Source organism: Rhododendron vialii, chromosome 12a (genome assembly GCF_030253575.1).
Source record: "Rhododendron vialii isolate Sample 1 chromosome 12a, ASM3025357v1".
NCBI classification, from domain to species: Eukaryota; Viridiplantae; Streptophyta; class Magnoliopsida; order Ericales; family Ericaceae; genus Rhododendron; species Rhododendron vialii.
In genome coordinates this window covers 19,897,439-19,925,383 of record NC_080568.1, presented here as the reverse complement: position 1 = coordinate 19,925,383, position 27,945 = coordinate 19,897,439, and the positions used below count along the sequence as shown (strand labels likewise).

The window sequence follows — 27,945 nt, the reverse complement described above, 5'->3', positions numbered from 1 at the left end:
CATTATTTCCTCGAAAATGAAATATTCTATTTAAAGTTGTTTTGAGTGGGTCTTCAGTGCAAACTCTTTAGATTGATGATGGATTCTTATTTTGCCTTCAGAAAGTGTTTGGTGCAGATTTTAAGAATGTATTATCAAAATAAACATAACGAGCTACAATATATGAAAAGTAGCTATGGAGCTACCTTTGGATTCTTATTCTAGATTCTCAAATTTTGATGACTATTTTACTCTTCATTCTTAGGGCAAATTACATAAATACTACTCCAAAGTACATTTAAATATTTTTCTATGTATATTATTTAAGAGCATATTTATTTATATATAATACATAAATATTTATGTACTACACCTACATATGTATATCAATAAGATTTATTAATATACATAACACATTCATTTATATTATACGCATTCATGGATTCCTAGTAATTTACAAAAAAAGTGAGAAGCTTTTGACAAATAAGTACAATATTTTTAAGTTCTTATTTTGCGTAATAAACAATCTTCTTTATACAGATGATGTAGTATTTATTTACATCTTTTTGGTTACTATTTTTGGACGAAAACAACTTTTACATGATAACCAATGGATTGGATTGTTGCTTCACTGCCACTCACTGGAAATCTGCTTCACCATTGAATTTTTTTTATATTAAACTTAGAGTATTTATAACATTGCCTACGTGTTACTTTCTGTTATAGTCATACATGGTATGAGTCACCCCCTCATCTCCAAAACTCAATGAAAATGAATGATTTGTGTGTTTTATTTGGAATATGGCCGAAAAATAGTACATAGTACTCTCAAAAGAAATTTCTTGTCTTGCAAACGCCATAACCTCCAAACCAATGAATCTAAATTACTACAACTCAGAAAAAGTCATTGCATGTAAATTGCTTTTCATGGCTCTCGTTTGACTATGCCCCGAAAACTATGCCGAGGCAACCATTTCCCACCACATTCCACACCCTATATTTACCTCACAGCCTTTGTTTTATCTTCTTCCCTTCGCCCTTGCAGTTTTTCTCTATTCCTAAGGAATTACTGCATTTTCAACCACCCATAAAAAAAAAACACTCTACCTATCCACCTTTGCTTGAAAATGGCCAGCCAAATCCTCATTATCTCCCTCATTTTCTTCGCTGTCGTGGGGCTTGCTTCTGCCGCTGCTGATGCGCCAACAGCCAATGATAGTGATGATGACTTCATTGGTAACGTTGATGGAGACTTTGATGCTGCACCCGTTGGTGGGCCCGTTCCTAACGGAGTTTTCACCACCACTACTGGCCCAGCTCCGTCACCCAAAGGCGGTGCAGCTGCGCTCGAGGTCTCTGCTGCTGCCGGTGTCGTTGCCGCGATTGCCGCAGTTTTCTTCTAAACTGCTTTGTCATTATTTGTAATGTGAGTCTAGGATGTATAATGACCAAAAAGGAGTTGTGGGTCTTCATTTCTTGTGCCCTGTGTAGAGTACATGTCAAAATGGTCATTGTGGGTGTAACTGAGAATGATATGTGTGTGTATCGTTCTTTGAATTTCATTGACTAGTACGTACAAAACCTTATATAAAGCTGAAGCTTATTATTTAACTTGCGCATGCTTGTGCCTTCAAGCACGGCTTGAACAATCAGTACATGCAAATAAATACTAAACTCGCGTGCAATATACAGCTCGAACAATCAGGCACGGGATTGCTTGTGCCTAAAGGCACGAAACAATGCATTCTAGACACAAATTTTAAATTAATTATCCTAGAAGTACTTTTTTCAAATAAGTGTAGTGGCTCTGGAAATGGGGCTCAGACCGCTTACTGAGCCACAATGCTTCGAGCGGGACCAAGAGGACCTCCGCTCCTCATCCAGCAAAGAGAGGGATCCCGTGGCGTCCGCTCCTCATGCATCCAACATAGAGATGGATTTGCATGAAATAAGAAGGCAAAAATTCATTTGAGTTTCACAAAAACTACCTGAAGAAGTTTCCCATTCATTTCTCCCAATCCCTCCTCCATGATTAAGAGAGACAAGGCTCTTGACATAGGTGCCCTCGTATGGACACTTAGGCGGAATGCCACAAACCACCATGTCCCTCAGTGTTTTCTTTTTCATACTGTACACAACCAATTTATCTTGGTCCACTTCCTCCAATACATTTCCTTTGATTTTCAACAAAATTTTGTCCTCTGCTAACAAACACAACCAATCCAATAGCACCATCTTAGTATTAATCATAAATTTGGTCCGCGAATCTCTTACCCTGTACTCCTTCATCATCCAAACTTCATTACAGAAATTAGGCGGGTAGACAATCACACAGAGACTACCCCCAAGAACTGCCATGCAATGATACCAAATCTCGGAATGACTAAACAAAGTGGGCACTTCCTTGAAAATCTCATCTGACAAATTGAAAGCAACAATAACTAAAGAACCATCCAAACCACCACTCCCCTTACAAAACCAATGAAGATGCTCACTAAAGTATACCCTAGAAGGACATCCCAAAGGATGATGATGGGAACCTTGAATGCTCTTCCAAGCATAAGTTTTCATTGAATAGACAACCACATATGTAATATTAGCATAATGGTTGCAATAGGATTTAAGATCAGAGTTATTATACCAACAAGAGAGCATCACAACCTTGTAATCATCTGTAGACGAGTCATAACCAAAACCATGTAGAAAAATAAATGGCTCAGAAATCAAATTCAAAATAAAAGAAGGGAAAGTGGGCAGCTTCTTACGTTCTCTAGTGGATGGATTCAAAAGAAATTGGGAATAATCTTGATCACAAACAAGAAGCAAGCCATTGCAAGACCCAAAAACCTTGACCCACTTGTGGGAGTATTGGACCGAGGGGAAATTAAGCTTTTTTGCGGCGGGAATTGTGGCGGCGACATCAACGGAGTAGAGATATTCAGAGTCTCATAAGAGAATGATTTCTTGACTAGGGTTTCGTTTGAGATGGGTTTTGGCTAAATAGGGGGAAGAGATTAGGGAATTCCAAGAGGGAGAGACACACTTTAATTTACAGAGAGATTTGACTGATAACCATGAGAGTATGTCGGCGAGGATCTCCGGTGGAAGGTTAACTCTCTAGATTGAGTAGCCCTTGGCATCACCGTTGGACACAATCGTCGTCGTCTTCTTCTTCTTCATCTTCAGTTTTTGGGGGCTCTGGTAATCCCTCCCTCCTCCTCCTCCTAAAAAAGAATCACTTTGGGCAATTCAATCGCATGACAATTTTTGGCCAATTTGGATGATTTTACACCTCTATTGCTGGGATTTTGTTCTTGGTCAGTTGGTTAGAAGGGTAATTTTACTCTTCCACTTTGTGAGTTACGTGGCGTGAGGGTGAAGCATTAGAAGACACCCACTTTACTTTCCAAAATTTCAGACCACCATGCCATTTCTTTCTTTGATCAGTTCTCTCTCTCTCGAGATCATCAATTTTGACTTCACACTATCTCAATTGTAGAGTAGATCTTTTCGCCAAATCTCGCCTAGGTTAGTAGCTCCGTCCAGTGCTTAGATCGACGGCTTGTGCTCCTTCTGAGAAGGTTTGACTCCATGCTCGCTGGCTTTTTCTGATGCCTGTTCTTTGCTGCGGTTTGCATGGTATTTGGTTTGGCTAATATAGCGACATTTTTTCTTTTTTTAGGGTTTGTTGGTTGTTGATTGGAGGTTCCGTGAATGGATGTTATGGGGAGAGGGTTTTGGTTGGGTTGGGTTTTTTCATGCTTTTTGTCTTCTCCATTTGTGTTGCATGGTATTTGGTTTGGCTAATGTGGCGGCATTTGTGTTGCTTTTGTGATGTTATTGTGACTTCAGTAGCTTTGGGAGATGTAGCGTTTTCAATTTTTCTTGCATTTAGGGTTTAGTGATTTTGACTTATTCAGGGTTAGCATTTAGGGTCATTTGTGTTGCATGTTCACTTCTTGAGCATTTTCATCACTCGGCTAGCTTCATCAGATCTAGCTTCGCCAAGATTTGCAAGCGAAACAAGTCTTGTTCTATTTTTGCAAGCAACTTAAAAACACAGCGATAAAGAGAAAGAGTGAGAAAGTGAGGTTCATGTTAGTCGCCAAAGATTTAGGTAGAAAAAGAAACTTCTTTTCCCTTTGTTTGCATGGGCTTTTGTTGATCTTTGCTGGGTTTGTGTCTTGATTTGTAATTTGTAGATCTAATGCTTTTTTTTATTTATTGTTATTTGAGTTAAAACTTCTAACACTTTTTTCTTATTAAACACAGCTGCATATGTATATGTATCTTGCTCTATACCCATCATTTTTACCTGGGGAAATTGTGTTTTACACCTTGCATAGCTATTTGTTTATTTATGCATATGCGGTTAGTATGTTCTTTATTTCTCTTGTAGTTTTTAATTGTTGCTGAACGTTGTACTTGCTTTTTAGAAGCACTTCCATACTCTCAATAATCAATTTGACAAGCATAATTGGCCCTATTTCCAACAATTCGACATGCATAATGTTCATGCATCTTTCCCTTTGTTTTTTGGACCTGAACAGATGGGAGACACCGGATGAACTGTTTGTTAAACAAGGTCCCCTCTCCTGTTTCACCCCGCACATGGCAAAATGGTTGCAACTTTAAGATTGAAACAATCGAGATTCTCTTAGTAGACCTGCAAAACATGCAGGCATGTATAGGGAGGCATATTTGTCTACTGATACTCTGGCCAATTACACTTCTATTGAATGCCTTGATTCAGAGATCTATTCTTTCCAGAACACAACACTTTGGGTCCTTAATCACTGTAGGTTTTCTTTTCTTAGTTAGATGTGTACTGGATTGAACAGTGGTTGCATATTATAAGAAATTTTTCTATGTGACATTATAAGTGCAAGTAGAATTTATACATATCAAATGTGCATGTGCATTGCATCAACAATGAAAGGCTAGCTTTTAGACATCATCTCACACACAGAAATCACATGAAATATTCATGGTCAAAACTCATACGTCTCATTGGATGGAAAAAGATATTCATAGCCAAAACACAAAGCTAGAGTGACTTTTTCTTTGGCCCTGACTTGGGGTTGGACTTGTGTTTGCACTCTGAAACTTGGAGTTCATGCATTCTCCATTTTGGAAGACTGAGAGTCATGGGGGAGAAGGCCAAGGGCCTTTCTTGCTATGTATGACAATTACTCTCTATTCGCTCTAAAAAATGTGTTCATGAAGTTCATTTGTTGGTCTTTGAGTGCGTTAATTCATTTTGCAGGTTTAAAATTTTGGCAATTGCAAGAATAATGGATCTCAAGCCTCTCTCTCTCCACCTCAATAACTCTACACGACTCTAGGTTATGCCATCGAGTTGGTATTTTTTTCTCTGTTCTCACTAGAAACTGATTACTAGATACAAAATTTTCCTTCTTAGTTTTGTTAGGAATGTAATAAGCATCTAGAAATTGTCCCTAAGGAGAACTATGCTGTAGTGTTAGAACTATGATGTTTTGTGCTTATGCCATGGACGAAGAACCAGTCAATGACGAATGTTTATGTTTTGTTGTCCGTACTCCATATAAACATGGTTTACTCTCACCATTGCGTTATTAATGTAATTGTAGATTTTTCTATCCAACCATGAGGGAAAGCCAAAAGATGTATTAAACCCAAAAAAGAAACAGTTGGATAGTGACTCAACAACTTGCACATCATCCCATCAATGATTGCAACTTGAGGCATGGTAATCTCCTTAGGACTGGGAAAATTAGAGGACCTGTAAGCTTTCTCAAGTTTGGTTTCTATCTGATTTTATAAGCACATGGTGCTTAGGTTCTAGATCCTCCTGTGAATAAGATGCGTATAACATGGATGTTTGTTGGAACTAACATGGAATGGACAAAAACAACCGTTTTTAGCTGGAACAAGTTGTAAATTTCTAGAAGATGGAGATGAAGTTGTTATTACCAGTTGCAGCAAGGTTAGTTATTATTAGGCTAATTACAAACTAAGTTTCAGTAGATTGATGTTTTTTGATTAGCATATCTAACTTGATTTTTCTAAAATGTTTAAATTTGATAAAAAGAAACCCTTTTGAACGAGAACTTTGATATTGGAGAAAAAGAAAGAAATGCATAGAAAAGTACTGAATTCAGTAAATTATGAGAAAAACAAAAGTAAGACTAGAGAAACTCTCAACATGCTAAGGGCCTTTTGGGACACTAGGTAAACACGAATTGTCAAATTCAAGTTATGTTGTAGCTATCTAGAAACCACAAGACATTGCCATAAATCTTCAAAGGTCTGATTTGGTTTTTCGCATGGTACTTAACCATAAACAACTATCTATGGATGTTGAATCATGATCATTACTAACTCAATATGGATCCATTGTCCATCTGGTGTGGTGCTAACTAACAATTTCTAACTTATTTGAATTCCTTTCCCAGGCCTTTGGAAGTTATTGTGGAGAAGGGCATGCAGAATGGACGAAAAATCACATTACCTAGAGAAGTTGATGAGACGGTATGCTATTACTCTTACTTTGTCCCTCAAGATTGGAAGTAGAGATGGCATATGTTTATGTGCCTCTCTTTATGTTTAACGGTTCTCGTGATAGATTTTTGGTTAGGAAGAGTTTCCTTTTGACCATTGATTTTAATTGAGCTGCAAGTAGAGAAGTAATTACAGCTTGTGAGGTCATTAACAATAGCGTATATTATCAACTCCAAGAGTGACTTTCCTATTACAAAAGTTGTTCAGCAAATTGGGTTTCTGGGACTTCAAGTTTTGAGTTGGGGGAGATTTTACACAAGGGGCTTAGTTGAGGATATGGCTTCTCTCTTCCAAAACAAGTATATGGATTCGATGATATTGAAAACCAGTATACTTTGTTTTAACATTAAACATGAGAAGTAAAACAATATGGAACTTATTGTTTGATGGTATTGATGAAATGTGTAAATTTTTGATGAATCATTTAACTGGTAAAGACTATCTTCCTTGTTCACTTTTCTTTGGATTGATCTATATGATTGGTTTAGATTAGTTTGAGAAGGGATCAAGGGCAAAGTAAATTGTTTTAGTGCAATATAATTTTGTTAGGCCTTTTGTAATCATAAATATGGCGTACTTATGTATGTGAAACTCTTTATCAAACTTATGCAGCCTATGCTTTCAGAAATATTCAACACCGTTCAATTCAATGGGCATGATCGACGTGCCTTGCACGTCGTGATGTACCTAGTTTTATAAAGTACTTTGGCTCTATTTGGAACTTAAAAGAAAGGAAAGGAAAACTAAATTTTTTTCCCTCCTATTGTTTGGTTGGAAGAGAAGGAGAGAAGAAAATAACAGTTTTAAATTTTGTGAATAGTAAATTTCCTCCCATTTTATTTTATTTTCTTGTCCTTTTCTTTTCCTTAGGTTTGGGAGATTTAGCCAAAAATTCATTATATTTACATTTTTTGAGCTCAAGGACAAACACCTTTTGCAATAAAACATAAAGACAAATATGCCTATAAAAGTTCCTAAAATCCTAGGGTACCCTATATAAAAGTGCCTAAAATCCTATGGTACCCAATGAAAGTGCGTAAACCACTAAAACCCTGTAATAGGAAAGTACACCCAAAAATCCTATGAAAATGTCTAAATATGTTTTGGCCTCATAGCTAAAAAACTCAAAAAGTTGAAGGACATCCATTGAAAACTATTTTGATAGTGTCTTTCCCCTAAATGAAAACTATTTTACCGTCCTTATGGCTAATTTTCTCATTTTATTTTCTCTCACTTCCCTCGACTTCTAAACAAAGCAGTATGGAAATTTAATGCCCTGTTTGGTACCTATAGAAAAGAAAGAAAAGTAAAATAAAGAAAGAGAGAAAGAAAGTTAGTGATTTTTTTTTTATCGGCAAAAAACATTTATTAATCCCTGCAAGATTACAAAGATTAAAAGGACAAGGACAAAAACAAAATTAAACTTACTTAATCTTCAACACTACCCGAGACCCAATCACTGGTCCGAGACCAACCAAAGCCTAAACACCCCAAAAATTGAAACCATCCTACCAAAAACCACAAAAGACCGGAATACGAAACGCCGCTATTATCACGCAGACCACCGTATGTAGCCAATCCCAAAAATGCCCCGAGCCAGCCACAAACGCTTTGCATCCCAACCATCACCCGTGAGAAACACCCTTGCCTCTGCAATTGCTGCCATCAGAAACCCAGATCCAAGCTCCAATCACCACCTTCAAAGCCTAAACACCCAAAAATTGAAACTATTCAACCAAAAACCACAAAAGATCGGAATACGAAACGCCGCTATTATCGCGCAGACCACCGTATGTTGCCAATCCCAAAAATGCCCCGAGCCAGCCACAAACGCTTTGCATCCCAACCATCACCCATGAGAATCACCCTTGCCTCTGCAATTGCTGCCATCAGAAACCCAGATCCAAGCTCCAATCACCACCTTCAGCCGCCAGCAACCATCACCTGAAAATACACTGAGAAATACATCCTTTGTAGCTCCACCACAACCTCAGCCATCATGCTGCCCTGCTCCGTTGCAAAACCGCCACCAAGCGTCCAAAACATCACTGCTTCCGCCCTGCAACCACCCAACATCCACCCCTCAAAAACCCCAAAACACCTGCACAAAACCCTAAGCCTAAAAGCCCCCAAACTGCTGCAAACCTAAAACAAAAACCGACAAAAAACATAATCCTAAACCTAAACCAGTAAGATCTACACCCCAGACCCTTCGCTACCTTTACTGCCCTCTAAAACCCTAGGAAACCATCTCTGGCCAACCCAGCAACACCACACTATCATCAAACCATCCTACAACCACAGACCTGCTCCATCAGCAGCCACCAAAGCTAGATCGGTGATGCACGCTCGCGCCCACCATCATCGCACCCGGACGTCCAAAGAACGACAGGTCGGCACGGCCGGAGAGAAGGAAACCAAGGTCACATGGATCCTCTCGCAATAAGCACAAATTAGTTCCCCAAGGATATGAACCGGTCGGAAACCCAAAAACACCCAAACGGCGTCACTTTTCATGTTTCTTTAGTCTCTTTTGAATTGTATAACCTGGGGATCGAAATGTAATTATCTCCATTTATTTAATGAGAATGTCTTCTTCTTAATGAATCGTGTCGCTTTGCTCATTAGAATGTTTTGCTTTACATATATGGATAATTCCATCATTCTGCGGTTTGGACTTAAGACTTTGACTTTTCAACGCTTCGTATCCCTGGTAATAGAGTAATGATTTTCTACCCCCACACTTCTCATTCATTGCCTCCCATTCCCTCCTCCATGATTAGGAGAGATATTAAGGCTCTTGACATAGGTGCCCCCATCATGAAATTTAGATGGAATACCATGAGCCACCATGTCCCTCAGTGTTTTCTTTTTCAAATTGTACACAACCAATTTATCTTGGAGTACTCCCTCCACATTTCCTTTGGTTCTAAACAAAAATTCGTCCTCTGCTAATAAACACAACAACTCCAATAACCATATCCCATAATTAATCGTAAATTTGGTCCACGATTCTGTTACCCCGTACTCCTTCATCATCCAAACTTCACGTCGAAATCTAGAAAACACAACCGCGCACCACAAAGAGAAAATTCCCAACAGCGGCCATGTCATGACCCAAAACCTTGTATTTGAGCAAAATGTATTTGAGACACTAATTGGGAAGCAGCAGCAGATCGATATTGCTAGCAACCCAAGTTGTCAAGATGATTCTGAAGATTGATGATGTTATCTCTCCTTCTGAGTACTGATACACATCTGAGTCCTTAATTTCCAAAAGTTTTGATTAGCCTAGAATGGTTGCCAGCCACATTGTATATATTATCATCGAATCAAAAGGTGACTCAAAGTAACTCATTCTACATGTTCCGTGCTGTGAGATCTACCGACGTCGTTTTTGGTAATGGGTGTATTTTACGACTCTTGCTTTCTGGTTGGCAGACTGCTAATATTGTTGTGTTAATGCTTTTGCTTTTGCTTTTGTTAGTGTTCTCCTGGCAGACAAATTATGTGAAGACGGTGCAAAGTTTTCCATTACCAACGGTTTTGGAGTATAATTGTTTAGGCTGCGTTCTTGTAAACTTATATGTTTGAAACTTATTTTAGTATTTTTTATTTTTCTTAACTTTTTGTTTAGCTTTTCGTCTTAATTTTTGGGATTAATCGTTCTTTTCGACGAGATAAATCGTAAAAGTATAAAAAATGTGGACCGATGTTGAAAAAATTCAAATAAGACAGCACTTTAGACAAATAAGACAGTTATTTGATACTTTTTTTTCGTTTTTAGTGATTTCTTTTTTGCTTTCGGTGATAATTTTTTACTTTTTAAGTTCCTCTCGTTGATATGGATGATTAATTCAAAAAATATCACTCAAATCTAACAAAAATTTAGAAAAGACGAACAACACACACAAAACGGAGAAAATAATTAAGTTTAAAATTAAGAATGATGCCTTATAGTTGCGACAATTCACTACCCAACAGGCCAACACCAGTGATGTACGGACTTAATTGTTAAGTTCTGTACTAGCTACAGACCAGAGAACTCGGTCAAACAAGTCCAACCGGTTAGCTATTGGTGATGGGGTTGGGCTACCTAACGGGAACATGAATTAATGAGAGAGAGAGAGAGAGAGAGAGAGAGAGAGATGCATTTACCGCAGATTATTGTTTGTTCTTTCCATATAACTTTATGAGGTACGATTATTGATTCTGCTCCTATTTTGTTGTTAATCTGGGTTGTGTGCTCTCTAGCTCCCTGTCAAATGCGTTCGGAATTGTTTGAGATTGGGGATTTTACAATATTCACACTTGGAATCTACACACATTGGACATTTGGACAGTTGTGGATGTATGTGTATCCGGAATTGTGTTGGAATGTTATCCACGTAAGACTACATCGTCTATCAAGATATGTAGGGCAGGCAGGAACTCCGCCGTCCCTTAACGTGAACCTCTCCATATTCAAGAAATGTGTAATTGAGATATGGCTTCTTACAAAATTTGTAGTGATCTTATTCTGAGAAAATAAAGTCGAAGGGACTTACTACTAAAAAAGCCTTCGGCCAATTCCGTGTCCGTGGCATTGCTCCCTTTTCTTCTTCTTCTTGTTTTTTTACCAATCTTAAGAAGGTCAGGTGAATTATTGGGTACTATCGGAGTAGCATATGGCATTGCTATGCGATACTCCAAGCAAACAAAAGGTCGCCACCCCACAATGTGCATCACATCAATCACTTAACAAAAGTAAGTGATAATGTCTTTACTCAAAAATTCGTCACCACGTAAATGGTTAAGAGTACCACATTGGCGCTGAAGTGAATCGTGGCCTCGATTTCCGGATTGGGATTGAAGTATACCATATCTCGAGTATGTGGCCACAGCAGCAGTCAGCACAAGTTCACAGAATGAAAAGCAATGGAAGCTGCCAGTGGGGGTGTAATGGAAGTTGGTGGGGGGTGGGGGTGTCTGATCATTTTATGGTACAGTAAAATGCATCCATCCTCGGGGGAGTGTCGGCGGGATGAGACTTTTAATGACACCACGTTGATTTGCTTCAGAGTTCAGAGTGCCAGATGTGTGAAGAAGGAATGGTGGTGGTGGGGGGTGGGTGGGGCAAGGCTAGGGACCAATCAAACTTTTCTGCAAACAAGATCTGTTGGTGTAAATAAATGGTCTTGCAAATTTGTCTACGTTATTATTGCTGTGGACTTGTCCATTTTTCCCCCCTTTCTGCTCCATAGAAATGTCCCACTAACCCATGTGAGCTTTGAGAGGGAAAAACAACAAATTGGGCCCTTGAGAGAAGGCAATTCCATCAATCGCTTTTATTGTCTGAGTGTGTCTGTATGTTTGTATTAACGGAATGAGTGCACGCAGCTGGTCCAGATATTCCGAGATGGAATCAAAGAGAACCTATTCTGGGAAGAAAAATTCTAGGAACTCATCATATTGTAGGTTTGTTACAATTTTTACCAAACAAAGCGATGATGCATATTTTTGGACATTGTGTTTGTAGCCATGCACGTCTAGGATTTTGATTTGAGTCGTTGGCAGCTTATAAATGCATCGACTAAATATCCTCGGTACACCCTCATACGTGCTATTTTAGCGAAATGAACAACCATTAACAGAACTCCATAAAATTCGTTGCGATACCATTATAACAAAATATCAGAAGAAAGGTTCTCCTTATTTCTTCTCGTGAGTTATCTATATCTATACTATAAAACATAGCGGTTTTTGTTAAAAATGTCTAGACATATAATTGAGAGCAATCTCTACAATCGTTAGATCACTTTCTGATAACTTTGTAGCCATCATTCTTTTTAGAAGATATAGAGAATATTCTTTTAACAAATCCATACCTCTCTACCTTCACTTTTTAGACAATATATATCTCTATGTAAATATTGTCTTTTATGATCAAATAGGAATATATATATAAAAATGGTAACTGAGGCCAGGGGTAGAGCTATGATTTTTTATTTGTGGGGTCAAAAATTAAAACTATGTGCAATTCACTTTTTTGATTTGTTAACCAAAATAAACAGTTATGTTACAATTAAAACAAAAAGTTGATATATATTGATAAATTAACATAGCTTTGTTTTACAATCGACTTCTGCGACTTTTAATTCAAACTTTGGAAAAGATCTTATTTGTAATGCTATCAAAAATACTATCGTTACCTATGGATACGATCAAATTGAATGATTATTAAACACTTTATGGGAGCTCAATGAGGCATTTTATCATTATTACCTATGGATACGATCAAATTGAATGATTATTAAACACTTTATGGGAGCTCAATGAGGCATTTTATCATTAAACACTTTATGGGAGCTCAATGAGGCATTTTATCAAACATGTAGTACTAAAAGCCCAAAATACACAACGAAAGTGCAAAACAAAATTACTTAAACTTTTGCATAGCACTATGTATACAATCAAATTGAATGATTATTAAACACTTTATGGGAGCTCAATGAGGTATTTTATCAAAAAGGTGGTACTAAAAAAAAAAAAAAAACCAAGCCAACAGATTTTAACTATCAAACATCATTCTATTGAGACCCAATCTATACCGCCCAAAATACACAATGAAAGTCCGAAACAAAATTACTTAAACTTTTGCATAGCACTCCCGATTACTCCTACTAGACCACCTCATGATTGTGTTCTTCATTGATTTTAACGGTTCTGAATTTAGAAGAGGGCTTTACAGTGTGAGAATATCAATCGTACAAGAAAAAGAACACATGATTCAAACTTACCTCGAGTTATCAAGAAAACAATCGGCAAATTCTCCAACGTAACATCTCCAATACTAGGTTTCGGGATTTGTCTTTGAGGGAGAAGAGGAGATTCTATTTGCCCTCCTTAAGTTTTCTAAATCACAAACCTTTAAAATGAATTGGGGGCAAATTGAGAATTTGAAGGTCAATTAACATAATTTGGGTGTGAACTATAAATATCTCCGTTGAAAACTAGATGGCAGTGGGGTCAGTTGACCCCATTTGTCTCCATTTCCCTCCCCCTTAACTGACACTTTTTATGGTGATAACAACTATCTCGTAGAGCAATTGGGTAGAAATGATAATTTATTTAAGCTGAGACTACGTTACATTCTAATGTACCTTTAGACACGGACATCCACTAGTACATAACAAAACATAATACACAATTCATCAACACTTCAGCTCTGGTTTCTTCAAATCCCATCTGGGCTCCATCAGAATTCTTACATACCCAGATGGTGATAATCCAGTTAAAAACATGCTGAGGTTGTAACTTGTAATCACATAATTTAGAACTATATATAATGGTGTCTTCTTCAACAAACAAATTTGCTTGTAAATACAATTGGCCTATATCTGTGATAGTATTCATTAAGGACCTCCCCATTAAGTGCAGCCAGCCATAATTGGATCATTAGCAGCGTGAGCCTTTCTTGCAGCCAAGTGCACCTGCTCCCGAAGTAATTGAGCTAATTAGCGAAGAGGGTCTCGCTCCCAAGCTCGATGCCTTTGCATAACTAGATGATGCCCCGGCTCCGGTCGCCGTGAAAAATGCACCATTCAACATTAAATCGCCTTCGGATCTCCAATTCCATTTCTTCCATTCACTCTCCGGCGCTTCCTCACGTTTTGTAATCTGAAAAATTTGTACAGTAATTTGGCAAACAAAAAATTAGTAACATTGAGCTAGTTTTGCAGAAATTTTGTAGTGAAGAATTATTATGGGCTAAATCTAAGCAACCCTAACGGGTAGATCAAGTAGGCACCAACGACTTTCAGCGTCAGCGAAAAACCTTTCAGATCATTGCAGCTTTGCTCAATTGTTTACTTTAGGGCCCAAGCGTATTCGAGATGAGCTTATCTAAGTATCTTGTCGAGACACCCGATTATGAAAAAACAAATCAAAAGGTAATGGGTTAGTAAATCTAGCTAACCTCTTTGTTGAACCTGTCGTTGGGAGCCAGGAATCTGTTGCCTTGGCTGTTGATGGTGGGCTCTGCACTTCCCCCAATTGCATACATTTCCCAATGGGTGTAGTCATTGTTCACCACATGAAAGTATCCATGTCTACATCTGATGCCGACATAAACAACAAAAGGCATCAGCACATGCATCGGTGGTCCCACTTGTTCAAATCTCAGTAGAGAATAATAAATGCAAGTAGATGTGTGGGTACCCCTGTTAAATTCCGTTTATAATTTTAAAAACTTGCGGGGACAAAGAGAGTACCAATGGTCGTTGGAAACATTACAAACTTGTTAAATTCCGTTCTCGCTCTCGTTTCTTATATTGCACTTGCGCTTTTAATCCTCGCTCTCGAAGATTTTAGTAGTTCGAGATGTGATTCAAAGGCGCTTTTGCGTTCGCGCTGCTGCTCACACGAATTATACATTTTCATGTGGAAGAAAGTGCTAGGTGTACGCATCATAGGTGACAGTTAGACCATAATTAATTACCTTGGCATCCTTTGCACAAGCCCCTCCCCAAAGTGGTTGAATGCAATGGTGACTTGCATGTTCTTGTCCTGTGTAAAGCTATCACTGTGGCCCAACAGCATAACCTTGTTATGGTGGGTCATGTAGTTGTTAGATATAGTTATAGCCGTTGATCCATGAATTGCATCAATGAGACCATCGTTGCAGTTCGACAGCGAGCAATGGTCCACCCAAACATGGCTTCCCCCGAAAATCGACACGCCATCGCCGTCCGATATCGTCCTCCACCCGTAGTGCCGCGGGGAGTCCCGCACGTTGGCATTCCCCCCCTGCTTGCAATCGTGAATGTTGATCCCGTGTATGATAATGTTGGTTACGAACTGGATTGTGAGGCAGGGCCCGCCGGCGATGTGGACGCTGGATCCTCGACCGTCGATCGTCTTGAATGAATTCATGATCAGCTCTTCTTTGAGCTTGATCACCATGTCACGTGCGAATATGATCCACAGAGGCTCGTCTTGGATCACGCCGTATCGTAGTGTGCCGGGTTTTGGGTTTACCGGGTCATTGTCTTGCGGGTCGGTAACAATGTAGATTTTACCGTCCTTGCCACCAATGGCATTTTTGCCAAACCCAATAGAGCAATCTGCTAGGCGTTGGCGATTTTGTTCCCAATTTGGATCGCACCGCCAACAATCGTCGATGGGGTTGCCCGTCCCACAAGAGAGAAAACCCAATTTCCTTCTCGATGCATTGATGCGCCTGAAATCAATATAATGTACAAAAAACATGAGACACATTGTTAAGTAACATTTGAACTTCCAATTTACTTAAGAAGATATGCTCCGAATTTTAAGAACAATGTTTAGGTACACAAAATTTTTGGTGCAAATAGGTAAAACACAGACGTGCCCGAAATGCCTCATGAACGTCTGACTCGTAAAATAATACGAGGCCCACGTGTATCGAATGGTTACGGATGAAGATGTGTCTAGATTTATTCTTGGAATTCCTATAATAAAATTTTTCGGAAAAAAAAGAAAAAGAAATGGTATCATACTCATTCACTTCTTGTACTACTTTCTCGGGGTCTTGAACTGGTGAACAAGAGATGGGGTTTGGAGATAGAAGGGGCAAGAGGAGTACAAGAAACAGAGGGATTGCCATGTTTTCCCACAGAGAGAGAGAGAGAGAGAGAGAGAGAGAGAGAGTGCTAAATTTAATTGAGAGAGAAGAGGGCGATTAATATAGGGAGATGAAGGATGAGAAGAGGGCCCTGAATATTGAAAAAGAGAACCTTTTTGGGCCCACTTGCTTCATGATTTTATGGAAGATTAGCATTTACTGCGATTTGGGGCCCACTGCCCCAAAAGCCCACAAGATCATGTGAATCCTTTGCTTTACGAATGAAAGTAGTACTTACTTCCTCATGATCGATTTATGGTTTTAGGCTCCCTTTCTTTCTTTCTTTCTTTTTTCTAGCAATGCTAGATATCCCAGAAAAATTACCTCGAAAATATTCTCGGAAGAGAAACTAGTGGTTTAAATTCACATGAATGTTTGAGTCTCGCACATAGAGGTGTCAAACGGATCGTGCCGTGCCGGCACGGCCCGTTTAACTTCGTGCTAACCGTGCTTCGTGCCGTGCCGTGCCGGCCCGTTTACTATATTTACTCAAATCGTGTCGTGCCGTGCCGTGCCGTTTGTCAATCGTGTCGTGTCGTGCCGGCCCGTTTACTTAAATCGTGTCGTGTCGTGCCGTGCCATTTGCCAATCGTGTCGTGTCGTGCTGGCCCGTTTCTGAATTCGTGTCGTGTCGTGCCGGCCCATTTTCTTAAATCGTGTCGTGCCGTGCCGTGCCGTTTTCAATCGTGTCGTGTCGTGCCGGCCCGTTTTCTTAAATCGTGTCGTGTCGTGCCGTGCCATTTGCTATTCGACTTCGATTGCCCCTTCTTTCCTTTTTTTTCTTTGAACGTCCCCTCTTTTTCTTCGCTTTCCCAACTTCCTACTTGATAAATCTCTAAACAACTTTTCGGTTAGTATACAAGCGAGTTTGGTAAATGGTTCAGTCAATCTACGCTTACGCTTTCAATCCTTATTGTCGCACAAGTCCCATTTAACACCTCTATCCAAAGTGGAGAGAGTAGTAAATTCTAAAAATAAATAGGAGAGTATCGAAAAAATGCTATGTCATTAATTTTATGATAGGAATCACTTTCCATTTTCCATTGTCAATCCTTGTGTGCCTCAGTGCACTCCAAGACACTAAAAGATAAATTTTAAAGTGCGAAAATCATTGTGGTCTCAAGTTTGTATGTATTGTCTTGTCAAAAATGAAAAGGAACAGCCATGCCAAAATCCCTTTCAGGCCACAATATCGGGCAAAATCCAAGCTGCTTCAGTTGTACAGGTGAAATTCCTGTTATTTCTGCCACCTAACGCTGTTCAATTTCCACAAAAAAATGTACACAACTTCAAAAGTAGAGTTTTGTTGGTTTTATAGCCCTCACAAAGGTAAGAAAAATCCCAACTGGCCGCTTTACGCAGATTTGAACTATATAAATGCAGGTTATTATTGGGCTAATACTGTCAAGACATTATGTACTTCAAAAGGCAGCAATTTCAACTACTTTGTATAGTTCTAAGATTTCAGTTCAAGTAATTCACAAGCCTATTCAACTGCAACATATTCATATAGAGGATTGTTTTCCATTAAGAGAAACATCTATATAAACCAAATGGGATAGATAAAGAGAGTTCTACAATGATCAGCGATCAATCAGAACTGAAGGAATCATCAACCTTAAAAAGAATAATTGACCAGTCAAAACACATCCCCATCTGAATTCCTAACCTTTCAACTGCAACATATTCACAGAGGAAAAAACTGGCTAGGAGCAGTACATCGAGACAAAGTTCTACATGGGCACATAATGAATAAAAACTGCCATCTAGCTAAAATTCCCTACTGGCAAACAACCCATTAACATATGAATCAGAGGAAAATCGCAAACAATGATAGGACTCCAACTAGAATAACCGCACGTGTTGAACCACAGCCATGGAGGTAGTGGGAAGAAGAACTTGAGCTCCAAGAATTCAATGCCGGGGCTGTGGTGTTTACGAAGGTTCCATTGTTGCCACCACTACATCGACCAAAGGCAAGAAACGTGAGTTGCTCATTAGTTGCTAACTTGCTAACCCTTGTTTTCCTTATACTTGTGGGTAGGAGTTCATATGCAATAAGAGAATTGGGGACATGAATAAAGCATGTACATGTAAATTATAGAATTGGATTTTGATCCTCTCCATTTCACAACTAATGACGTGAGAAATGGACACCAAAACTCTTAATTTCAAACTGAAAACTGTTCCATAAAGTTAGCAACTACGTAGACGTCCGTTCAAAAAAATGTTCTCTTTCTATATCAGCTAAAGTCACTTGTTTCGGCTTTAAGACCCTTGGTTGCACAAAAAGGTTATTTTCCCATTGGTATTTTGAAGTTAAGTTATTGCACTTTGTGTCAAACGAGAGATAAGAATTCTGTTTATGAAATGGAGAGAAGATCTAAATCCGTACATTCACCAGAAAATGATTGTTCAGGTAAAGAAAGGAATATTACCTTCCAAATAGACAATAATTATGACTTGCATTATTGTAATAACAGAGAAAAAAAATCATATAAGTAAAAAATGTCAAAGCAAAAGGAACAGAGCACAAACGAAAGAAAGCAGACAGTTTTTCTGCTGACAATGCCATTCTAATCTTACTTGGATTCGTGGTAGTGATTGCAGCTATCCCATTAAAATCGCAAGTCCCAGGAGCCTTCCCCATTTGAACCAACAAACAACTAAAAACTGCACATTTTGAAACTAGCTGACTGTTGTATCTTTAACACACACACACACACACACACATCTGCACTTTTTTGAACCAAAAATCGGCCAAAACCCTCCAAACTTTGAACCAAAAACCAACTAAAAACTGCACATTTTGAAACCAACAAACACACACACACTTGGGACACTAAAACTTGAATTGAAAGACACCCACACACTGACACAGAGTTGTTCAAACAGCAGCAGCAACATACAAAACCATTTCTGCTCAATTTTTGCTCAGTTTCTGCTCAGTCCAATAACAAATGAAAGCTTGAAGTATAACGCCAATTTGGCTCAGACTATATCATCATAGCCACACTAAAAACTGCACATTTTGAAACCAGCAAATACACACACACTTGGGACACTAAAACTTGAATTGAAAGACACCCACACACTGACACACAGAGTTGTTCAAACAGCAGCAGCAGCATACAAAGTCATTTCTGCACAATTTTTGCTCAGTTTCTGCTCAGTCCAATAACAAATGAAAGCTTGAAGTATAACGCCAATTTGGCTCAGATTATATCATCATAGCCACACTAAAAACTGCACATTTTGAAACCAGCAAATACACACACACTTGGGACACTAAAACTTGAATTGAAAGACACCCACACACTGACACACAGAGTTGTTCAAACAGCAGCAGCAACATACAAAGTTATTTCTGCTCAATTTTTGCTCAGTCCAATAACAAATGAAAGCTTGAAGTATAACACCAATTTGGCTCAGGATTATATCATCATAGCCACACTAAACAACCAAAGGCTCAGATTATATCATCATAGCCACACAAAACACCAATTAGGCTCAGATTACATCATCATAGCCACACTAAACACCAAGGCTCAGATTATATCATCATAGCCACACAAAACACCAATTAGGCTCAGATTACATCATCATAGCCACACTAAACACCAAAGGCTCAGATCAGATTATATCATTATAGCACACACTCAGATATATAAAGAATAGCACCTGGATGCGGTAACATTAAGTTGCCATTTAAGACCTTCATAAGTTACCAGCATCATCTTGGCCACACTAAACACCAAAGGCTCAGATTATATCATCATAGCACACACTCAGATATAAGAAGAATAGCACCTGCATGCGGCAACATTAAGTTGTCATTTAAGGCCTTCATAAGTTACCAGCATCAGCAATGCATCTCCCCCTAATCAGCATCTATATCTGAGTCCGAAAAATAATCTCTGAATTCATCTCTAGGATGGCATCTTTGAATTCCAAGACGTGCATCCTCCCAATCTTTTAAGCATATAAGACAGTCTAAAATGTCGGGAGCTAGTCTGCTCCTCCTCTCATCCAACACTCTATTACCTGCACTAAAAGCAGATTCGGAAGCTACTGAAGACACAGGTGGTGTTAGTAAATCACGTGCCATGATAGAAAGAATGGGAAATGTCTTTTCAGTTTTTTTCCACCAAGCTAAGATATCAAATGATTGAAACTCCTCATTGGTAACTAAATTTATCTCTAAATATTGAGTAAGTTCAGATCGTGATAAAGTTTCACTACTACTTGGCCCTGAAATCAGAAACCAAGATGGGTCATTCTCATTGTTACTTGTAGAACATGGGTCATTAATACTTGAAGAATATGGAGCAGCAGTAGTGCATGCAAATTTAGACTCATATGAAGCATATATAGAAGTCAACAGCGCAGTGATAGTAGAAATAGAAGGTAATGTAATCCCTAAATTCTCACCAAGCCCTTTTAAGAGCTTTTCAACACCCCTTGCCTTAATCCTTGGGTCCATTACAGAAGCTACAATAAATATTGTTGGCATGTTCTCGAAATATTTGTTGAATTTATCTTCCATAGACTTACAAGCAGCTACAAAATTTGGTTTCGTTCTATGACTTTTAAGAGTGTGACTCATATTATACAAGTGATTAAGCACAATACAAGTAGTAGGATAACGAACACCTGAGCAAGCTAAGGTAGCAGCATAAAATATTTTCAAAAAATTCATAAACTCAAAAGCAATCTTCCAATCACCTCGAGTTAAACCACCATCAGTACGCATATGCTTGGAATTAATATAAGCAGAAATTACATCAGCATGATTCCTACAAGATTTTAACATAAGAAATGTTGAATTCCAACGAGTTTTCACATCAGTTTTGATTTTTTTTGCTTTAATATTGTAACTTACACACAATCCTTCAAATTCTTGTTGCCTAGCTGGCGAAGTAGCAATAAAAAGAATAGCATCTCTAATTTTTTCTATTTGTGGTCCTATATGTTTCAAACCATTTTGCACAACTAAGTTAATAATATGACAAACACATCGCACATGAAAAAATTGTCCAGCATGAAGAGTAGTCAAATTTTGTTTGAACAAATCAATTGAACTAGTATTAGCAGAATGGTTATCAAAAGTAATACTAAAAACTTTATCAACAATTTCAAACTCCCTAAAAACACCCATTATACATTGAAAAATGTTCATAGCATTATGAGGATACTCCATTAAACGGAAAGCAATAATTTTTTTATTCAAAATCCAATTGGAGTCTATATAATGAGCTGTCACAGAAATGTAACCAAGATTATTTCGACCACTCCACAAATCTGAAGTAAAAGAGATTAAACTACCAAGTTCCGCAATTTCACTCATCAAAACTTTTCTAACTTCAATAAAAGCTTTCAATGAATCACTTCTGGTTGTATTTCTAGAAACTTTCGAAAAAAGAGGATTAAGATAATGTTTGACAAAATATTCAAATCTAATATCATCACCAAAAGTAAATGGTTGTTCTGCTGCAACTACGTAACGGGCCAATCCCTCTCTCATACTAGATTGAGAATATACGAAATTCGACGTACCACCTACGGAATCAAAACCACCAGATTCACCACTGACTCCAACTTCGGAATGTTTAAATTTTTTATGTTTGTTTTCTAAATGTCGTTGAAGATGCCCTACACCACCCTTACTTACGCAAGTATAATTATTTGGACAATAATTACATACAGCTCTAGATCCTAAATCAATTCCCTGTGCATTTTTATAGTTATCAACTATAGATGCATGTTTCCATACCCAAGAGTAACGCCTTGTTCCACTTGACTGGGCTGATTGGCTACAGCCTGTTACGCCTGTAGGATTAAAACCTGCTGCAATGTTTGAAGCAGCTTCACCTACAGACTCCCTTCCAGCTGGTAGAGTTGGTTCATCATCATCTGGGTTAAGGTCTAAACCCTCATTGTCAAAATGAATGTTTTCAGGATCCATCTCCTACAAAAAACTGAAAACAGAGAAAATTAGTACAGTAGAACATTAATTAATAACATCTAAATAAGTTAATAACCTACATGTGCAGAAAACCTAGAATGTACAAATAGAGCAAAGTAAACTGTATTCGAAATTTGAATTCAAGACGGTAATGACTGACTCAGTAACCATAAACCACATCGTTTATAGCTCAAGCATGTCCAGAGTCCCATGTGGAGTTTGTGCTCCTTTATTACAACTACTATATCTCAACACCAAAACCATATGCAGTCTAACCAGACAAATAATCAAACAAAGAGAGCTTCTGAATTTAGGCTCCACCAAAAGCAGATGATCAGTTCAGTGCAGAGATGGAAAACAAAAAACATTTTGCATACCATAACTATAAACACGAAATAAAAAACAAGTCCAAATCCTAATATCCTATTACCTTTGAACTTGGCCTATCATTAGGCTTGGTATATGTTGGTCAGTTGGTTCCTAATATCCTGATATGTTTGTGATGGTTTTCTTCGGAATGTCGTTTAACAGGAAAGTGTGGAGGCAACGGCAGAGGTTTCAAAGACACTTAATGTGCAAATTAGGAAGTACTGTGACATGACTCTACTTTCCCGTGCTTATGCTGGTACAGGGAATGTGCTCAAGGTGCTTATGGTAGCAATGGCTGAAGAATTGGGTATTGAAATGGCTATTCGCTCATTAGAGCATCTTTTGCAGTATGGGGAGCAGAATATCAGAAGGGCAGTTCCTTTGGCTCTTGGTCTCCTCTGTATATCGAACCCTAAGGTAACCTATCCAGTGATATCTTGCAAGCTGAGCACTCTTGAAGTGGCAGTTAGAGTGCAGTTGATATATTGCTAAGAAAATCTGTGATTGGATGTTGTGATCCAGGTCAATGTTAAGGACACATTAAGCAGACTTAGTCATGAGTCATGACACTGATACTGAAGTAGCAATGGTATTCTAACTGTTGTTTAATTGAGAATTAGTGTTAGTATTATCTAATTCTTGTTATATTTCAAATATTTTACATTTCTGGATTCTACAGGCTGCTGTCATCTCCTTGGGGTTGATTGGTGCCGGAACCAACAATGCTAGAATAGCTGGCATGCTTCGCAACCTGTCAAGTTACTACTATAAAGAAGCTAGCCTCCTTTTCTGTGTAAGCTTTTTCTTGTAGTTTGTTTCATACAATGGCCTCTATACTTTCCTCTGATTATATTATATATATTATATATAAAGTATAAAAGTCGATCTATTGGAAATTAAACCGCCGTAAAATCAAATCTCATATATGCATCATTACTGACATGCTTATGGAGATCACTATAACTCAAATCTAATCAGAGGAAAAAATCAAATCAGATCTAGGGTTTCAGACTGTTCACGTCTCATATATGCATCAAATGACCTCAGTAAAATCAAATCTCATATCTGCATCATTACTGCCGTAAAATCAAATCTCATATATGCATCAAATGATTGAAAAAATTCACTCAAATCAAATCAGGATCAACAAATAGAAACCATAAACCCAAATCTGTTCACGTCTGGAGAGGGAAGTGAGAGAGGTACCTGTTGACGTCTGGAAAGGGAAGGGCTAGATCTGTTCACGTCGGTCACCGGAAAAGGAAACTCGTCGTACACGTCTGTCACCGTAAATGACCTCAGTCGTCGCGTTTCAGAGACAAATCGTTGAACGTGACAGGGGCCTTCAGTCGGGCAAACAAACTCAGATCCAGGGTTTCAGACTTTCAATCGGGCAAACAAACGACCTCAATCGAAAACGGCAGTCGATCTACGGTTTGACTCACCGCCAGACCACTACCAGTCACCGTTGAAAGTGGAGAGAAGCGAGAGACGGAGAGAGTGTGAGAGAGATGTTGAGAATCAGAACTTTGAGAGTGGAGAGTGTCAGAGAGACGAGAGTGAGATTCAAACGTTGGGAGTGAGAGAGATCGGATTTATCTGTTGACAATTCCGAACGTTAGATTTCCGAACGTTGCTCTGGCCTGAGACTGTCGTGAGAGACTTGAGAGAGTGAGATTGTGAGAGGCAGAGAGAGAATCAGAGTCCAGAGATGAGAGATGTCTGCTAGGGCAACATCTCTTACTCTTTTATATGAACGGTATGATCATGTGCATACGAGACGCCAATAATCCATATGCACCAATAATGGAAAATTCTCGTAAAGTCCTATAATGCATCACTTGAGGGCCGCCCGAGCTTTTTTTTGAAATCGAAACCGTCTATCTTTTATGTGGGAGCGATTATATCATTCTTGCAAAAAATAAAGTAATTTGGTTATCATTATATACTTGATTGTTTATAACGTTTATTTTTCTATTAATGAATCTACGTCTTGATGAAGGTGTTTTAAAAATCCGGTAGACCCAAAAATTGGTTAGAGTCATTAAACATAGAGAATAACAAAATGAACGGTATGGATCGTCATTTTTGTTTTGTGATCGTGTGGCTAACGTACATTATATTATAGCAGAATACCTTGCTTCATGACCAACTAAGTTCGATGTATATATTTGAAAGGTAGCTACAGACTCTTTTTCCTGAATGTTCGATCTAAACCGTTAGGATTTCACGTCTTATCAAATTTATCATTCTCACCTGAATAGGTGATAATCGAATGTCAGAAACCACGTGATCGAAGCACATTCGGTTCTTCTAGAGGTGTTTAAGTCCTATAAATTACTACTTAAGTGCTGCCTAAGCTATTTTATAAAAATCAGAACCATCTAACTTTTATTTGGGAGGGATTAGATCATTCATATCAATAATCAAGTAAAATGCTTATCGCTACATACTTGATCAGACGTAAAAAAAATTCAATCAAACAATGATCAGTGTGCCGATGAAAGAGCTATCAAAATCTGACGCACGAAAAAATTGGATCCAATGATTAAAACACTAAACACAACAAAATGAATGCATTGAATGGTATCGATCGTTGTGATTGCATTGCGATTGTGTGGCTACTGCTTGATGGCCTCGTTTTTATATAATAGAGCTACATAACGTATACTAATTTTTCAAATTCATAATACAAGTTAATTGGTGGCATAGTGGTTTGTTTGTGTATAAAAGGACCTAAGGACCTGGGTTCAAGTCCTAGTCTAGGCTGTCCAGCTAACCCTTATTTATTTATTTTTTCCCCTTATTTCTACTATGTATTTTTTTTCTTTTTTGTTTGACACCTTTTTTTCTTATTTCTTGTTAGATTTGGGGTAAATAATATATGACTTTTGCACGTTTCCTTTCATATTAAATTACTCTTGCACCATAAATATTTTGATAAGTTTTTTTAATTTTACTTGTTATCTTGTATTGTAATGTTAAATTTGCAAACCAAAGGTCCAAAACCTATTTAATTTTACTAACAAAAACAAAACAAATATTTTTACCAAATAAAATTTGATAGTTTTTTAAAAGTAAAAAAATGATTTTTTAAAAACATGATTTTTAATAAATTGTTTTTAAAAAAAAATTAAATATCTTAGTTGTTTACCTTTAAAAAAAGGTAAATAAATATTTTTTACCGAATAGAAATTGTTTATTTTTTTTAAAATTTTTAAAAAAAAGTCATTTGGCTTAATTAATTTTTTTTTTCGTGCCTCGTGCCGTGCCCTTTCGTGCCCATGCTCGTGCCGGGTCGTGCCCGTGCCCGTGCCTTGCTAGAACCGTGCCGTGCCGTGCCGTTCCTGTCCACTTTTCGTGCCCGTGCCCGTGTCGTGCCCGTCTACGACTGTGTCGTGCCGTGCCGTGCCAGGCCAATTTTCGTGCCGTGCCCGTGCTGTGCCGCCCACTTCCGTTCCCGTGCCGTGCCCCGGGCCCACTACAATCGAGTTGTGTCGTGCCGTGCCAGGCCAATACCGTGCCTGTGACGTGCCGTGCTGCCCCGTGCCCGTGCCGTGCCCGTGTCGTGCCGTGCCGGCACGGCCCATTTGACACCTCTACTCGCACATCAAAGTGAATGAATGTCAATCAATAATTTCACTTTCGGGGTACATAGAATTATTGTTCTTTTTCTCGATTGATAGGGGTGTCTGGTTTATCTTCCGCACACTCTGGTTTTTTTTTTTTTCCCGATTCCTTTAAAGATAAGTCATCCATACCAAGACTAGGAGAGTCTTAAAAAAGATTCCTCTCATTTTACCCGGTTTCAAACTCAGATTTTAGGTTATGATGTTTTCAAAAAAAAAAAAAAAGAAACTCAGATTTTAGGCTCCCAATTTGCTACTCTTGGGCGCATGTTTTTGCATTAAAATACTTACATTTATGGTCATAGGGTGCTGTATAGCAGGAGAAGAAATTGGGTGCTCTGGAGTATAATCAAGTGGCATGCACCCATCTAAAATTGCAATTGGTTTAGTGGTTCTCCAATCAAATTGCTGTATTCGATGCTTTTATGATTTTAACTCAACCAATGTGGCATGTTAATTAAAGTCCCTCATTACTAGTGTCTTTTTAGAGTTGTTTTAGATACTGCATGGTAGGTAGAACATATCGGGATACTGCATGGTAGAACAACTTCAAAGACCAATGAATTTTTTTTTTGCCTTTCAATAAGACCATATCGGGATACATATTGAAAATGTACCGAGGGGACACCATGCTGAGAGTTTGCTTTAAGCTCAAAAATTTTAGAATCGGTTCTTGCTTAGAGTTAAGTGAATGAGCGGCCGTATGAGCGCCAAACCACCAAGACATAACAGCTTTACTCTTTCGTTGGAGTTGTTTTTTTATGATCGCTAAGTTTGTTAAAATTAATTTAGATTACATTCGTAATTAATGTTGCCGGACTTGCTTATATGGAGTGTATGTTGCTGAATATCCAGCTTTTTTTTTTTTATAACCTCTCTAGATATTTATAATCATTGTTATCAATTGTCAAAAGGGGAAATTCTATTTCCGAAGCGCAAAAAAACAAAGAAAAAAAAGAGGAGAAATTCTACCCTAATATGTTTTTTGGTAGTGAAAAGTTATCCCCGGATCAATTTGCGCGCACCACAGGACTAATCTCTCCAGTCTCCCACTAGCCTTTACTAACCTAAAGAGTGGCCCCAAGGACGTTTTGCGATGCAAGGGACTCGTAGCCCATCTTCATTTAAAGTTTATTACAGCATCTTAGAGATAAAGCGCCATCCCGATCAAATTAAGTTGACTCTAATTTATGTACACTTATATGCAAATTAATATTCTAAGAGCATCCGCAATGGGAATAATCAAAATCAATAACCAAAATGTGCCACGTCAGCATTTGATTATCCATTTAGTTCATAATCAAACTTAACAAACTTTACCTCCACATTGGTTATTTTTGCATCCCTATAAAAAAACCCCCCCACAATACGCAATGCACCTATGTCCAATTACAAACGAGTTCTAATCATGCACCCGACCACACCAAATTATTCTTCTCGATGAGACGATTCTAATGTGGGGTGTTTTTTAGTTTTGAATTTGGTTATTGGGTTTGATTATTGAGTTTTGGTTATTGGTAAAAGTTGTTAAGTTTGGTTATGGAATTGGTGGAATTTGGTTATTTGCTAAAAGACTTGTAACTTTGCTTATTACAATGTGAGGTGTTTTTTTAGTATTGTTGTTAAGTTTGCTTATCCATAGCAATTTGCTTATTACAACGTGGATGCACTATAAGTACGAAAAAGAACTCATCGGGGGCACCAAGGCAGCGGTATTACAATTTAATGGTGATTAAAGTAATTTGTACTTCTTTCATTTGAATTACGTAAGGAAACTGGGGTGAACCATGAATGTACTAAATTACACAGTTAGGGAA

General features: G+C 38.2%; 4 protein-coding genes across 4 annotated transcripts; 1 reads left to right on the top strand and 3 right to left on the bottom strand.

Annotated features, from left to right (window-relative positions):
* The first annotated feature begins 1,106 nt into the window (after positions 1 to 1,106).
* On the top strand, positions 1,107 to 1,382 carry LOC131309538 (anther-specific protein BCP1-like). Its single transcript, XM_058336155.1, has one exon. The coding sequence runs from the start codon at positions 1,107 to 1,109 to the stop codon at positions 1,380 to 1,382; it is 276 nt and encodes a 91-aa protein (XP_058192138.1).
* Positions 1,383 to 1,676: 294 nt separating this feature from the next.
* Positions 1,677 to 3,172, bottom strand: LOC131309999 (F-box protein CPR1-like). Its single transcript, XM_058336760.1, has 2 exons — positions 2,485 to 3,172; positions 1,677 to 2,448 (listed from the first exon to the last, which is right to left on the bottom strand). The coding sequence occupies exons 1-2, from the start codon at positions 2,632 to 2,634 to the stop codon at positions 1,894 to 1,896; spliced, it is 705 nt and encodes a 234-aa protein (XP_058192743.1). The 5' UTR covers positions 2,635 to 3,172; the 3' UTR covers positions 1,677 to 1,893.
* A 10,438-nt stretch (positions 3,173 to 13,610) lies between these two features.
* LOC131309998 (probable pectate lyase 5) lies at positions 13,611 to 16,216 on the bottom strand. The gene is made up of 4 exons (XM_058336759.1): positions 16,041 to 16,216; positions 15,002 to 15,742; positions 14,480 to 14,618; positions 13,611 to 14,181 (listed from the first exon to the last, which is right to left on the bottom strand). Exons 1-4 carry the CDS (start codon positions 16,145 to 16,147, stop codon positions 13,960 to 13,962), a joined length of 1,209 nt encoding a protein of 402 aa, XP_058192742.1. The 5' UTR covers positions 16,148 to 16,216; the 3' UTR covers positions 13,611 to 13,959.
* Positions 16,217 to 20,045: 3,829 nt separating this feature from the next.
* Positions 20,046 to 22,130, bottom strand: LOC131309537 (zinc finger BED domain-containing protein RICESLEEPER 2-like). The gene is made up of 4 exons (XM_058336154.1): positions 21,361 to 22,130; positions 21,180 to 21,309; positions 21,048 to 21,076; positions 20,046 to 20,961 (listed from the first exon to the last, which is right to left on the bottom strand). Exons 1-4 carry the CDS (start codon positions 22,128 to 22,130, stop codon positions 20,046 to 20,048), a joined length of 1,845 nt encoding a protein of 614 aa, XP_058192137.1.
* Between the last annotated feature and the right edge of the window lie 5,815 nt (positions 22,131 to 27,945).